General features: G+C 53.7%; 2 protein-coding genes across 2 annotated transcripts; both read right to left on the bottom strand.

The window, feature by feature from the left end:
• Positions 1-3374: 3374 nt before the first annotated feature.
• PC9H_002820 (uncharacterized protein) lies at positions 3375-8413 on the bottom strand (the record flags this gene model as incomplete). The annotated part of the gene is made up of 8 exons (XM_036772420.1): positions 3375-5147; positions 5200-5379; positions 5428-5736; positions 5788-6477; positions 6528-6775; positions 6829-7467; positions 7518-7742; positions 7795-8413. 8 exons carry the CDS (start codon positions 8411-8413, stop codon positions 3375-3377), a joined length of 4683 nt encoding a protein of 1560 aa, XP_036633893.1.
• A 1712-nt stretch (positions 8414-10125) lies between these two features.
• Positions 10126-10773, bottom strand: PC9H_002819 (uncharacterized protein; the record flags this gene model as incomplete). The annotated part of the gene is made up of 1 exon (XM_036772419.1): positions 10126-10773. One exon carries the CDS (start codon positions 10771-10773, stop codon positions 10126-10128), a length of 648 nt encoding a protein of 215 aa, XP_036633892.1.
• Between the last annotated feature and the right edge of the window lie 3918 nt (positions 10774-14691).

Genomic DNA, 14691 nt, shown 5'->3' with positions numbered 1-14691 from the left:
AGTTTGGAGCGAGCGATGTTGCGTGGCAAGGAAGGCAGGAAGGCTATGAATGACAGTCTCTCAGGTTCGTTTTGTTGGTGCGGTGATACGATTAATCATATCTCAAATCGAACTCCCACTTTCCCACTTTTTCCACCCACATCTCGTCTGAATCTCGCCGTAATTGATTTTCGAATGTGTCCTGACTGATGACCGTCAGTCGATCGCCAGCCCACCCCACTTCCATCGACTCGTCATCTCCCCAGAACGCTAACAATGGGATAGCTGCATATAGAACCTCCTGCCCCTCGCCGTCAACTCCCCGAACGTACTCTGTCTTCGTGAGGTTAACAAAAAAAAGCAAGGTATTATCGTCGTATTCGTAGGTGTCCTCTGGTTTTTATACATCAAGACGCTGGATGTCCAGATCGCTGTATCGACCCCATATAAATAGGCATGGGTTCCACCACGCGCTGCGTTCTAGAAAACCAGTTGATGGCATTGAGCGGGCGTACCTGCCTCTGTACGACACGATGTCGTGGCGATGGTATTGGATCGGGCCCGGGTGTACAATTCGTAGAGTGTCTATCACGCTATGAGAAGTAGCGCCACCTTTCATAACAAACCGCGCGATGTACAATCCCATTTCCCATCTTACGCCACTTTATTAGGTTAAACCTAATTTGCAAGTATGGAATTCTTCAAATCTTGTTGCATATATCCCATGTATACATACTAATAATGTACTCTACAAAGTCTGACGGTGTTCGGCGGTCCCGTTTGTGAGCAATGAGGCATACAAATTGTGTCTGACCGTCATGACCGTCATGAGCGCTTGATTGACGGTCAGTGACAGTTATGACCCACGCCATGCTAGGGACATCTGAAGGACATCGCAGGCTGTGTCTACCACGCTGCACACTGGTGAGTACTCCTCCAGTGACTGTTGTGACTCTCCATGACCGGCAAGTTGACCGTCAAGTTGACCGTCATGACCGTCATGACCGTCAGCCTGACCGTCAAGTAAGCGCCGATGACCGTCAAGTAAGCGCCGATGACCGTCAAAGGTTCTCACGCATTCTCCATTGTCTGAGGTTCCTCTCCATTAAAATGAATGTATTCAGCAACATATTCTGCGCATATTTCCCTGAACCGACCCCTGAGATCACTTGCTCAGTTGCACCGGAATTCCCGAGCAAATAAGCGCCCGTTGACCGTCAATCTGGGCGCCTAATGACTCCGGAAAACCGGAGCCTATCCACTGCGTCCTGGCGCAGGCAAGAAACAGCCAAATCTGCTCAGAGGCATGAATATAAAGAACAAAGTACAAAATATAAAGCTATAATTGTCAAAGCAAGACATGTTCTTCTAATACAGCCGTCACCGTACTATACAAGACATCGCTCTTATCGTTCACAGTGTTTGTGAATAAGCAGGCACCCATCCATGGCTCTATCTCGCTCACCCAGAACGAGTATTGGCCATTTTCAGTCCTGAAGACACCAATATCCAGCCTAGCAAAAAGCCGAAGGTCGGACCAAAGGTTCCTTTCCCCCGCACCAACCTTCTTCCAATCTTCTTCCTGCCTCGTGATAAACTTGTAGAGGATATTGGTGGCGAAGCTACGAAGTCGCTCAAAGCCATGGGAACCCAACCAGAATGGGACATTGCTATCCAACATGTCGAACACCTCCTGATTGGATATCATGGACGCCGTTCGTTGATTGTCCCCATCGCCAGCACTGAGAAAATAATGCGTGAACAAAAGATAGCAACTCAGAGGTGTCTCACTCACCGTAGCTTTTCCAACGGGTTATAGGACATATTTTGAAATCGTAGGATAATCCTACCCGCTAAATCCCTCCTACCCCAACTGTTGTTACCCTAAGTCTACTGTAGTTTACCCTAACTTTACTGTAGTTTACCCTAACTTATTCTAATGATGCAGGCCTGCTGGATGGCCCTCTGTGATTCTTTGAACACCCCAGAGGCTGTCTGGCCTTCCAGGAAGCCTGCCGTGTGAGAACGAACGGTCAGAAAAATATTTCAGGCGGCGTGGAAGGAGCTGACGCACCTACAGCCATGCACAGGCAGCCAGGCAGCCCACAGCGACAGTCGCAAGCTTGCTGGTGCATGTACGGGGCGCGTAGCCGCCCACACGGTCGTAGGTGACACACCGTGGCCATCCAGGCAGCCCATGCTTGCTTGGGAGTGATAGAGCAGTCCCAGTACAAGCGCGGGCTTCCTGGAAGGCCACACTCACGAGAGGGAGTCAGAACGACGGCCATACACATAGACAAACATGAGGGACTTACCTCCATCAGTGTGGGCTGCTAGGAAGCCCACGCTGTCGGAGTCAAGGTCTATTAGTCAAAAGAAAGTAAGTTAGTAACTGATCACACTCACCGTGGGCTTCTAGGAATGCCACGCACACAGTGGGCCAACAGAGGACTCACGTACATCAGCGCGGGCTGCCAGGAAGCCCACGGCGACCGTGATGAGCTTGCTGGTACATGTATGGGGCGTAGCCGCCCCCGCGCGTCATAGGTGACACAGCACGGCCATCCAGGCAGCCCACACTTGTTTGGGAGTAATGAACTAGTCACAGTACAAGCATGGGCTGCCTGGATGGCCACGCTCACGAAGGGGAGTCAGAACGACGCCAGGGGACTCACCTCCATCAGTGCGGGCGGCCAGGAAGCCCGCGCTATCAGAGTCAACACCTATTAGTCAAGAACAGGTAAGTGAGTACGTACATATGGTGCTACACTCACCATGGCCTTCCAGGAATGCCACACGCGCAGTGGGCCCACAGAGAATACGTGTACATCAGCACGGGCTGCCAGGAAGCCCGTGCTGTTGGAGTCTACACCTGTTAGTCAAGCATGAGTAAGTCAGTACGTATTCTGTTGGTCCTACACTCACCGTGGCCTTCCAGGAAGCCCATGCTTATACTGGGACTGGTCTGTCACTTGCGGGTAGGGGGAGTACTGGGGCGGTCGACTGCGCGAGCATGGGCGGCCAAGAGGCCCGTGTTAATGGGACCTGTCAAGGTACGTACGTCAGTACGTGTTCAATATGTAGCACACTCATGGTGGGCTGCTGGGACGCCCACACATGCACGTAGACGATACGCGGGATTCCTCGTCAACGCGGGCGGCCAGGAACCCCGCGCCATACTTTGCGAACGTATGGCAGTCACCCACGCCAGCTGCGTTGACAATGGCAGCATGTACGCATGTCAGTACATACTTACATACGACACTCACGGCGGGACACCCACACGAGTATGTAGACGAAATCATAGATATGTGAAAACAGTAAAAAGTAAAGTAAAAAAATGTACGCGAGAGTATGTATATAAAAGTACGAATGTATACGATATGCGAAACGACCTACTTGCGACCACGAGCGCGACCACCGCCTCCACGGCCACGAGGAGGACGAGGAGGGGGGAGATTGACCTTGGGGACATGTTCCCGGGGTTGGGCCGTCGCCGACTGTGACATATGGACTCGTTTCGCCGCAAGGGGGTCCTCATCTGACGACGACTGTTGGTCTGAGCCAGACAAGTCTGACAAGTCGGCTATCAGCGACGTGAAGTCTTCGCCGTCATCTGGGACTGCTGTGGGACGTCTATGCGCTCGAGGCCCGCGGGTTTCGCTCTGTTTGTCGACCGAAGAAACACGCGACGGTTCCCCCTCTTGCTTGATCCTTGCAATCGCCCCGATGTCGAGGTCGTCCTCAGAGTCAGTCCCCGGGAGTCGACGCCTCTCTGCATCTCTTCGCGCCATCTTTGCCTGCCTCTTCTCAGTTCGTGGCGATTTCTCTGGCGACGAGTGTGGTTTATGCTTAGATCCAGCCCGTGGTGGCGTCGTCGGGTCTGCCTGCGTCCAAGGGGGACGAAAGCCAGGAGAGTCGACATGTCTGGCCTTCGAACGTTTCGACTTGCTTGAACGCTTGCGGCTCTTGGGTTCCTCCCAGTCGTCTATGTCCATTGGCGCGTCCTCCGTACCCGTGGGCGGCGAGGAAGGCCGTCGAAGCGCGTCCTCGATCTCCACGAACTCCCTTTGCGATGGCGACACCAGTGGCGTCCTCTGTGTTGCAGGCTGTGTCGCAATCCATCCCGCCGGCGATCTTCCCTGCATTCCAGCAGTGGGCCCTGCGTTCCCTGGCCCCATCAGCAACACGGCCTGCTGGGAAGGTGGCGCTGCGCCTGCGTCATCCGTTGTTGTCTGCCCAGCGGGTGGATCTATGTCCATCGCCCCTGTCGCCACTGCGGGCTGCCCAGAAGGCCGCGCAATGCTCCCAGACGATTGGGCTGTCGACGAATGCGAGCTGGGCTGGTTTGGAATGCCCCCTCCAACCGCGGGCGGCCAGGAAGGCCCAGCTGCGTGGCTGGGCTCGTTGGGAGTGCTCGCCCCAGCAGTGGGCGGCCGCGAAGGCCCAGCAGTGTTCCCCATCTCGTTGGGCGTGCTCGCTCCAACGGTGGGCGGCCGGGATGGTCCAGCAGCGTCTTTGGGATCGTTTGGCACACTCCCCTCTGCAGTGGGCGGCTCGGATGGTCCAGCGTCGTCGTCGTCGTTGACCTCTGCTGCGCTTTTCACCCTCCCTTTGGCCTTGGGTTTGGGTCGTGGCTTTGCAGCCGCCTTAGGCTTTGCGGGTGGCTTTGCTTTCGCCTTGGATTTGCCCTTACCCGCCTCAGCTGCGTCGTCACGGCTTTCATCGTTTACGACTGGCGCTTCTCTCCCAATAGCGTCTCCCTCCGTCTCCACGCCGGGCGTCTGGGAAGCCCGTGAGGTCGAGGGCGTAACCGATCTCGATATCGACTTCAAGGCCGCATTCTTCGCAGCACCCCTCGCAGTGCGCGTCTTTGGCGGTGGCTTCGCCTTCTTCTTCTTCCCGCTGTCGTCGTCATCGTCCTCTGGCTCACTGTCCTGCTCCGCGTTCTTGTTTGACCTGCCGTAGAAGACCGCCTCGAGTTTCTCGTTCTTCTCCTTCGAGAGCAGAGTCTTGAGCATTTCGCCCTTCTGGCGGGCCATGCGCGCCATGATGACGTCCGTCGTTCCAAGCGCGAGCAGGTGGTAGACGTGGACAGCGTTCTCTTGCGTGAGACGCGCAGATCGCCCAATGATCTGCTCTGTCCCCACCTGCGACCAGATCGTATCCTAAGTAGATTAGTTAGTTGAACGTTCGCGAATTATAGTAAAGGTTGCTTACGAGCATGATTACAGTGTCTGCGCATGTTAAGTTGAGCCCGACGGCACCAACGGACGAGAAGAGGAGCACGCGATGCTCGGGTGCGTCAGAGTGCACGAAACTCTGGATGACTCGCTCGCGTTCGTCCTTCTTCAAGAGGCCGTTGAGTACAAGGACTCCAAAGCCCTTCATTCGGAATACCTGCTAACGCCTGTTAGTCGCTGAACTGACCCCCCTCGGAGGACTTACCGTCTCGATCGTCGTCGCCATCATGCTGAATTCGTGATAGATGAGGATTTTGCGCTTTTGAGGAGCGCGTTGGCCGAAAACGAGTGGTGGGGGCGCTGGGAATACGACTTGGCCGTCGACTAATGTGGGGTGCTCGATGTGGTCGTGGCTGAGTAGATGCAGCACGATGCGCGCGATCAGGTCGAGTTTCGTGCTAGATATGTCGTCGTAATGGCCTAGTTTCGAGTTGCCTGCCAAGTCAAACACCGGCCAGTCTTCGTTGGTGGCCTTCCAGAACCCAATGCCGCATCGATATGGGAGAAAGAAACTCTACAGGAGGCTCTCGTCAACGCGGGCTGCTGAGAAGGTCACAGTACGTACCTCGCGACTGAAGATGGCGGGCACTCCGCTCTCCGCCGACTCCAACTCGTCCACAAGGAGTCCTAGGTTCACCATTTCACGGTCGCTCAGCTTGAACGTTAGCGTGTGCTCCGTGATCGGAGGCATCTTCGTGTTGAGAGGCTTTCCGTCCAAGTCCACCGACATCAACGTCCGTCGTATCAGGTTCGGCATGAACTTCCCCTGGACCACCTTCACTGCGCCGTACTGGGCGGATCGTACCGCGATTCCGCCGTCGTCGTCTTCGACCTCCTCGCCGTATAGCATCCTCACTCCTATGCTCTGGCCCGCGTCTGGCTCCTGGTCCTTCATCTCCCGTTTGGCGGCCCTGATATTGCGATTGAACTCCCGTTCGAGGAGTTGGCCTTTCGAGAGCACGAATTCATCGTGGTTGCAGATGCGACCCATGTTGATTATATCCTGGATCTTGGTGAAGAGGGGAGTGGCCGTGAGGACGTGCGTAACGCGGGCGCATTGGTGCAGCTGGCAAGCCCCAAAAAGCCCGCGAGTTGGGCCGCGAAATAGATGGGCCTCGTCGATCCACGCGGTGCACCATTGTACGCCGAAAATGAGTTTGTTGACGTCCTCTGAGAGGAACTGGCGCTGACAGTCAAGGTAAGCCCCCTTGGCTTTCTTCATGTTGAATACCTCGCCTGCCATCATCTGAAACGTCTACGTAGCTTATCAGTAGCAGCTCTGACGCTCGAACGTGACTCACTGACCGAATGAGCGCAAATGACAACACGATTGACCATTTTCTGCTTCGATTGCTGCCATGCACCCTCAGGGTCTGAGAAGAACGTCTCGAGGGCCGCGAACGAGGTGGGGAGCTGGAATATATCGATTGCGCCTCTCGAAAAGAAGCGGTACAGTTCGTCTGCCCACTGCGCGACGAGGGATAACGGAACGACGATGAGGTGGGGCTCGTTCGGCACGCTATCCGTTATCCCCATGAACCAGGGCATATTCCCTGAAGAGCTGAGGTTCATTGAGACGTTCGAACGATTGAGAAAGTGAGCTCACGTATTAGAGGCGGGCGACCCACTCTATCCCTCACCTCATCCACCGTCTCGATGAGCTCAACTTGCTGAAGAAAGGCGATCGTCGCCATAACTTGCGCCGTTTTGCCAACGCCCACTCCGTCTGCAAGGAGGACGCCAGGCATTGGCGCGTAGGTGACTCTCTCCCCGAAAAACATCGTCGAAAGGATCGACGCGACGCCTACGAGCTGGTGCCATAGCAGACTTATGGGCTTGAACCCAGGTCCTCCCGTCGCAAACATGTCCAGCGTGATTTCGACGTCAGTTTGAGAAGGCCCTCGTCGAGTTACGGAGGGATTCGAGGGTGTCAGCCCGAGGTGCCACGCCGTAACGCCGTCCTCGCGCACGTAGGCGTTCCAGTTGCCGGGGCGGCCTCCGGGGAAGCTGAGAAGGGCGGCCAGTACCTCGAACGACTTCTTCGACATTACTTCGACTCCCAAGTCCCCCTCCTCCAAGAATTTGACATATGCGTGGCGTTCGGCCTCAGTTGGACAATTCTCAATGTCGCCCGAGTGCTCGAGGTGAGTCGCGATGGCCTGCATCGTCCGGGCAACTTCCAACTCGTTTGCCATCTCCGCTTGCGAGATCATGATCTTGCGGCCCTTCGTGCGAGCGACTTCCACTATTCTCTGGTAAGTACGTTGCCTTAGCTTGAGTATCCCTCGCACTCACTCTTTTGGTTGGCCTTGGGCTTTCTCGAACGAACAGGAGCGTCGAAGTCGTTCTTGGGGCGCTTCAAGGCGCTACGAACCGCCTCCTTGAGCCTGACGATGTTCTCCTCCGCCTCTAGCTGCATGTTTGGATACCAGGCGGCCAGGCGTTCAACGTCTTTACTCGCTTGCATCGCAGCACGAATCGATGCCAGCGAGGCTCCCTGTTCCCCCGCTTCGTCAACAGCTGCGACGGTAGATCAGTGTCATCGACGCGCTAGACGTTCTCCGGGACTTACCTTTCAGCGCCTTATGCATCACCTCGACCTTCTTATCGATCGTGGCCTTCGCTCGCACATGCGCCTTGGACATACGTGAGACATTGTGGACCAGCAAGGTCTTGAAGTTCCCCGCGATCGCGTTGTCAATGAGGACGTCGCCGCTCATGACCACATCCCCGAACATTTCGATGGCGACGGGGACGAGGCAGGTGCTCACAAGCAAGTTGGTCAGCGGGAAATCGTCCGACTCCTGCGTGGCCAGGAGGACCTGAGGATGATAGCCAGATTCGTGCATGGCTGTTTCGACCAGCGCGTTGATCCTTCCCGCAAGTCGGTCGCGGAACCAAGTGCTGTAGACCTCGCGTTCGGCCGTGAAGTCTTCGCCGTGGAGGATGAATTTGATCTTCTCGTTGTCCGGTCTCTTCATCACCACTTCGATGAACAACTTGAGCAGTTGGACCTGAGTGAACGAGAGGTCGGGGGGCTTGAATTTGTCGGTCATCAGGGTGGGGAGTCCGAGCTGGCGGAGAACGGTCTTATCCTCAATCATGCATGAGGCTTCAGCTCCCTTGACGGGGCGATGGAACTTCGTTGTGAGCATAGCCAGAAATGTTGCGGAGTATCGTGAGCTAGGCATATCGTCGTGAGGAATCGAGACTCACTCAACTTCTGTTAAATAGATATCATCGTTGGGCATCCAGGCGGCCCATGTTGGCGGAACGGCTGGTTAATTTGGTGAAAGTGAACCGGTGGATCGTGTCTTGATAGGTGGTGAGTATCAATTGGTTGATAAGCGGACGTTGCCCACATCTAATCTCGGATCAATATCTCGGCACAATCGATGGGCGTCAACGCCGGCGTCCCGCTGCTTTCTCTTCCGCACTCACTCAGCGGCGAATGTAGCGAGCTGCCAGCGTCCATATGATGCAATCGCACCCGAGATCAATAGACATCAGTGAGTAATGACCACACTCGCCAAGCTGCAATCGACTAACCATCAAATCGATGAAGATCGCGAGGCGTCTCCTCTTCTCGCCTGCCTGGCCGCCCATTTGAGGAGGATGACTCTGCGCGCGCTTGGTAAGTCTCAAGCTCGGTCGTTTACGTTGCTCACCCTGACTTGTGACCATCAGCTGCACGCACGGGCTGCCTGGCCGCCCGTCTTGTACTCAGGACGCCGTTTTCTCAGTGATGCATTCGCCCGTCTACTGCATGGTAAGCTGTACCCATTTTACGTTCGAATTCGCTACGTTAATCTCGTTTATTCAAGTGGCATACACGGGCTTCTGCGCCGGCCACGCTAGGTGTGCTACATCCCCACGTCTCTCCACTACGCGGCCTTCCTGGCCGGCCACGTTAGGCGTGCTACATCCCCACGTCTCTCCACTACGCGGCCCTCCTGGCCGGCCACGCTAGGTGTGCTACATCCCCACGTCTCTCCACTACGCGGCCCTCCTGGCCGGCCACGCTAGGTGTGCTACATCCCCACGTCTCTCCACTACGCGGCCTTCCTGGCCTCCCATTCAGCGATCCCAGTGGTAGAGGGTGCGCCCTTCACTCAACCTTGGCCGCCCATCGTGTACATTGGCTCGCCGTCGGCACCCTTCGACCCTTGTACTTCATCGTCCCGTGAACTCACCTTCCCGGCGCGCTGCCAATGCCTCCGTGACATCACTAATCCCAGGTGAGTACCTCGCAAGATCCTGACCTGCTGATTGATCTCATCGATCAAGATCTCTTCGAAGTCGAGCCTCCGAAAGTCTGGGCTGCCAAGCCGCCCAGCTGTGTGAGTGCACAATGCGGCCGATTCGTGCAGCCTTGCGTGTGTGACCGCCCCATGCATAGGCTGCCTGGCAGCCCACGGGACGCACACTGCCGTATCTCCTCCATCTGCCATATGGCGCTCCTGGCTGCCCATGCTTCGCTTCTTCTCGCACATCGCCGCGCGCGGCCGCCCTCGTACTAATCCTCTGCCATCTGTCACCTGCGCTGCACAAGATGGGCCGCTTGGCCGTCCAACCTGCGCTTCCATCTCCTCCCTCACGCGACTTAAGTGCGCTCCCCTTATCCTTACGCACCCACAAACTACAGCCTTCCACTCAACGGGCGTCCTGGCCGGCAGCTCTGACAACGCAGGCGAAGCTGCCATTTGTCAACGTAATCACGCCCTTCGCCTTCCTGGACGCCCATCTTGCGCTCGTCTGGCTACGCCAACACTCGACTCGACCTCGCCTCTACAGGGGCCTCCCGGACGCCCATTCCTACTTACGAGCAACGCGCATCCAAGGTAAGTTCTCATTCGCTAGCAAACACTACGTATTGACCTCCAGTCCTACTTTGCAAAGGGTACTAGATTCTAGTACGCTTTCTCTGTGGCTTATCTCGGTCATCGGCGCCCTCTCCGTCCTCCTTACTTCCTTCATCCTCGTCTGATTCTTCAACGTTCGCCTTTCGTTTCAAGACTTTGGATTTAGCGGCGCGTTTGCGTGCGACAGGTTGAGCTTTTCCTTTACCGCGACCTTTCTTTTTAACGGGATTCGCTGCCATTCTCGCAGCGACTTTCTTGGCCTCTTCGGCGAAGGGGTCATCTTCGCTGTCTGTATCAAAGTCTGGAAGAGGTCCAAGACGATGGGCATTGACAGGGTTCGCCATTTTCGCAGCGACTTCCTTGGCCTCTTCGGCGAAAGGGTCATCTTCGCTGTCTGTATTGAAAGTCGGAATGTTGTCCATAGACAGAACGTAGGGCCCAGTCGGTGCTTGGGGGCCAGTCGCCGCTGGTTTGCTAGCGGGTGCGCCTACGCCCTCCTCGTCCGTGCTTTCCGCAAAGGCTGCGAGTGCTTCGAGAGTGAAGGGCTTGTCCTTGGGCCAAGGCCGCCTTCCTCCTCCCTGCGCCTTTCCTTTGCCCTTGTCAAGACTCTGGCGCTGAGGGCGTTGCCTCTGTGCGTTGGCGATGGTAGGACCCAACCTCGAAGGTCCCTCTCCCCTGTCACTCCTCATGCTCGCTCCACGAAGTCCCCTATCTATATTATCCGACGGATTACAGGGTGTAATCGGTCGACCTTCTCCGTTCGCGGCGCAACAACTTCACACACCTCCGTTAGGGTGTTCTGATGAAGAATCACCTTGTCGCGCCGAGTTGCGCCGCTTCCCCACGCTCCAGTGCCCCCTTCTTCGTCGAGAATCTCGCTGAGCGCAGCGAAGCAACCGTCGCTCCCCGACCCAGGGTTAGGTGACGAAATATGTCCGGGCATGTTAGGAGAGTATACTGATAAAATTCCTACGGAGATAGCTGCCCTCCTCCTTGTGCTGTAGCTCAAATACCGTTTCGGTACGAGGAGAAGAGGGTGCCAACGGCCAGGATGTTGGCGCGACTCGGCGCAACAAGTACCCATCTCTAGGTATACCCTCAAGGTATATGGGACAACTTGTTGCGCCGTGTTGCGCCGCTTCCTCATCATCCAGCAGCACGTTTACTACCTGCAAAACTACCATACTGGCCCCAGCCACTTCAAACAGTGGCGCAACTCGGCGCAACAGCTCCCCAAACCTCCCCATATATATTCCCCAGGACTGGGTCGTTGTTGCGCCGAGTTGCGCCACCATCTGAGGAAGCTGTGGAATTATCTTTGTGTTTTATTTAATGTGCCCCTGTTCCCTCTTTCCCCTGACCTGCCTATTCAGGCAGCTGAGTGTTCGCATTTTCTCACAGTTACAATACATCACAACTCCGACCTCACTACTAAATTAGTTTCTCACAGTCAGTAGCCCACATTAGGGACTTCAAATTCCGCTCTAATGACACTTTTTGTAATGAAACATGGTCAGAACCTGCTCCAATTGCTTAGGTATATAGAGGAATGTTGTTCAGAATAATAAAAAGCATAAGATGCAAAAGCTCCGAAGTAGTTAGGGCCATTTTAAGACAGTCAAAAGCTGGAAAAATGCGAACTTAAACAGCAAATACAGGGTTAGTGACTCAGGATTTGATTTTCATGACTTGCTTGAGGGTAGAAAAGTGTTCAGAATGCGAAATTACATGAGATACAATTGACAGTATATAGCTAGCATATTTGATGGACAAGCTACAGTCTCCAAAATGCGAAATTAGCAGGAAGAATGAGCTGTACTGCCTCAGGATTTGATTTACAGGTCTTGTTTGAGTGGACAAAGTTGTTCAGAATGTAAAGAAACATAAATCCGATGTGGGGGGCAATTTGTAGCAACAGGTATTGCCATTTAAATTGAGCAAAAATGCGAAGTACAGCCAGAAGGTGACTCCTAGCCCCCCTAGATCATGTGCTTACAGAAAACCTCTGAAGTATTCTGTAAGCACATGACCCAGGGGAGCTAGGGGACATTCCCACAGGCAAAGAACAACAAAATTCGCTCAGAGGGCCTATCTATATTATCCGACGGATTACAGGGTGTAATCGGTCGACCTTCTCCGTTCGCGGCGCAACAACTTCACACACCTCCGTTAGGGTGTTCTGATGAAGAATCACCTTGTCGCGCCGAGTTGCGCCGCTTCCCCACGCTCCAGTGCCCCCTTCTTCGTCGAGAATCTCGCTGAGCGCAGCGAAGCAACCGTCGCTCCCCGACCCAGGGTTAGGTGACGAAATATGTCCGGGCATGTTAGGAGAGTATACTGATAAAATTCCTACGGAGATAGCTGCCCTCCTCCTTGTGCTGTAGCTCAAATACCGTTTCGGTACGAGGAGAAGAGGGTGCCAACGGCCAGGATGTTGGCGCGACTCGGCGCAACAAGTACCCATCTCTAGGTATACCCTCAAGGTATATGGGACAACTTGTTGCGCCGTGTTGCGCCGCTTCCTCATCATCCAGCAGCACGTTTACTACCTGCAAAACTACCATACTGGCCCCAGCCACTTCAAACAGTGGCGCAACTCGGCGCAACAGCTCCCCAAACCTCCCCATATATATTCCCCAGGACTGGGTCGTTGTTGCGCCGAGTTGCGCCACCATCTGAGGAAGCTGTGGAATTATCTTTGTGTTTTATTTAATGTGCCCCTGTTCCCTCTTTCCCCTGACCTGCCTATTCAGGCAGCTGAGTGTTCGCATTTTCTCACAGTTACAATACATCACAACTCCGACCTCACTACTAAATTAGTTTCTCACAGTCAGTAGCCCACATTAGGGACTTCAAATTCCGCTCTAATGACACTTTTTGTAATGAAACATGGTCAGAACCTGCTCCAATTGCTTAGGTATATAGAGGAATGTTGTTCAGAATAATAAAAAGCATAAGATGCAAAAGCTCCGAAGTAGTTAGGGCCATTTTAAGACAGTCAAAAGCTGGAAAAATGCGAACTTAAACAGCAAATACAGGGTTAGTGACTCAGGATTTGATTTTCATGACTTGCTTGAGGGTAGAAAAGTGTTCAGAATGCGAAATTACATGAGATACAATTGACAGTATATAGCTAGCATATTTGATGGACAAGCTACAGTCTCCAAAATGCGAAATTAGCAGGAAGAATGAGCTGTACTGCCTCAGGATTTGATTTACAGGTCTTGTTTGAGTGGACAAAGTTGTTCAGAATGTAAAGAAACATAAATCCGATGTGGGGGGCAATTTGTAGCAACAGGTATTGCCATTTAAATTGAGCAAAAATGCGAAGTACAGCCAGAAGGTGACTCCTAGCCCCCCTAGATCATGTGCTTACAGAAAACCTCTGAAGTATTCTGTAAGCACATGACCCAGGGGAGCTAGGGGACATTCCCACAGGCAAAGAACAACAAAATTCGCTCAGAGGGCCTTTTTTTTGTGAATACAAAGGCAGAACTTGTCCCAAATACTTAGGTATATAGAGTAAAGTTGCTCAGAATAATGAAATACATAAAATACAGAAACTTCGGAGCTATTGGGGACAATTTGAGGTGGGAAAAAGGTGCAAAAATGCGAACTTTACCATCCACTAGAGGAATACTGAGCCTATCTATATTATCCGACGGATTACAGGGTGTAATCGGTCGACCTTCTCCGTTCGCGGCGCAACAACTTCACACACCTCCGTTAGGGTGTTCTGATGAAGAATCACCTTGTCGCGCCGAGTTGCGCCGCTTCCCCACGCTCCAGTGCCCCCTTCTTCGTCGAGAATCTCGCTGAGCGCAGCGAAGCAACCGTCGCTCCCCGACCCAGGGTTAGGTGACGAAATATGTCCGGGCATGTTAGGAGAGTATACTGATAAAATTCCTACGGAGATAGCTGCCCTCCTCCTTGTGCTGTAGCTCAAATACCGTTTCGGTACGAGGAGAAGAGGGTGCCAACGGCCAGGATGTTGGCGCGACTCGGCGCAACAAGTACCCATCTCTAGGTATACCCTCAAGGTATATGGGACAACTTGTTGCGCCGTGTTGCGCCGCTTCCTCATCATCCAGCAGCACGTTTACTACCTGCAAAACTACCATACTGGCCCCAGCCACTTCAAACAGTGGCGCAACTCGGCGCAACAGCTCCCCAAACCTCCCCATATATATATTCCCCAGGACTGGGTCGTTGTTGCGCCGAGTTGCGCCACCATCTGAGGAAGCTGTGGAATTATCTTTGTGTTTTATTTAATGTGCCCCTGTTCCCTCTTTCCCCTGACCTGCCTATTCAGGCAGCTGAGTGTTCGCATTTTCTCACAGTTACAATACATCACAACTCCGACCTCACTACTAAATTAGTTTCTCACAGTCAGTAGCCCACATTAGGGACTTCAAATTCCGCTCTAATGGACCACTTTTTGTAATGAAACATGGTCAGAACCTGCATCCAATGCTTAGGTATATAGAGGAATGTTGTTCAGAATAATAAAAAGCATAAGATGCAAAAGCTCCGAAGTAGTTAGGGCCATTTTAAGACAGTCCAAAAGCTGGAAAAATGCGAACTTAAACAGCAAATACAGGGTTAGT

The sequence above is a fragment of the Pleurotus ostreatus genome (genome assembly GCF_014466165.1).
Source record: "Pleurotus ostreatus strain PC9 chromosome Unknown scaffold_2, whole genome shotgun sequence".
Classification (NCBI taxonomy): Eukaryota; Fungi; Basidiomycota; class Agaricomycetes; order Agaricales; family Pleurotaceae; genus Pleurotus; species Pleurotus ostreatus.
The sequence above is the reverse complement of the archived record's forward strand: the minus strand, read 5'-3'. Positions and strand labels throughout refer to the sequence as shown.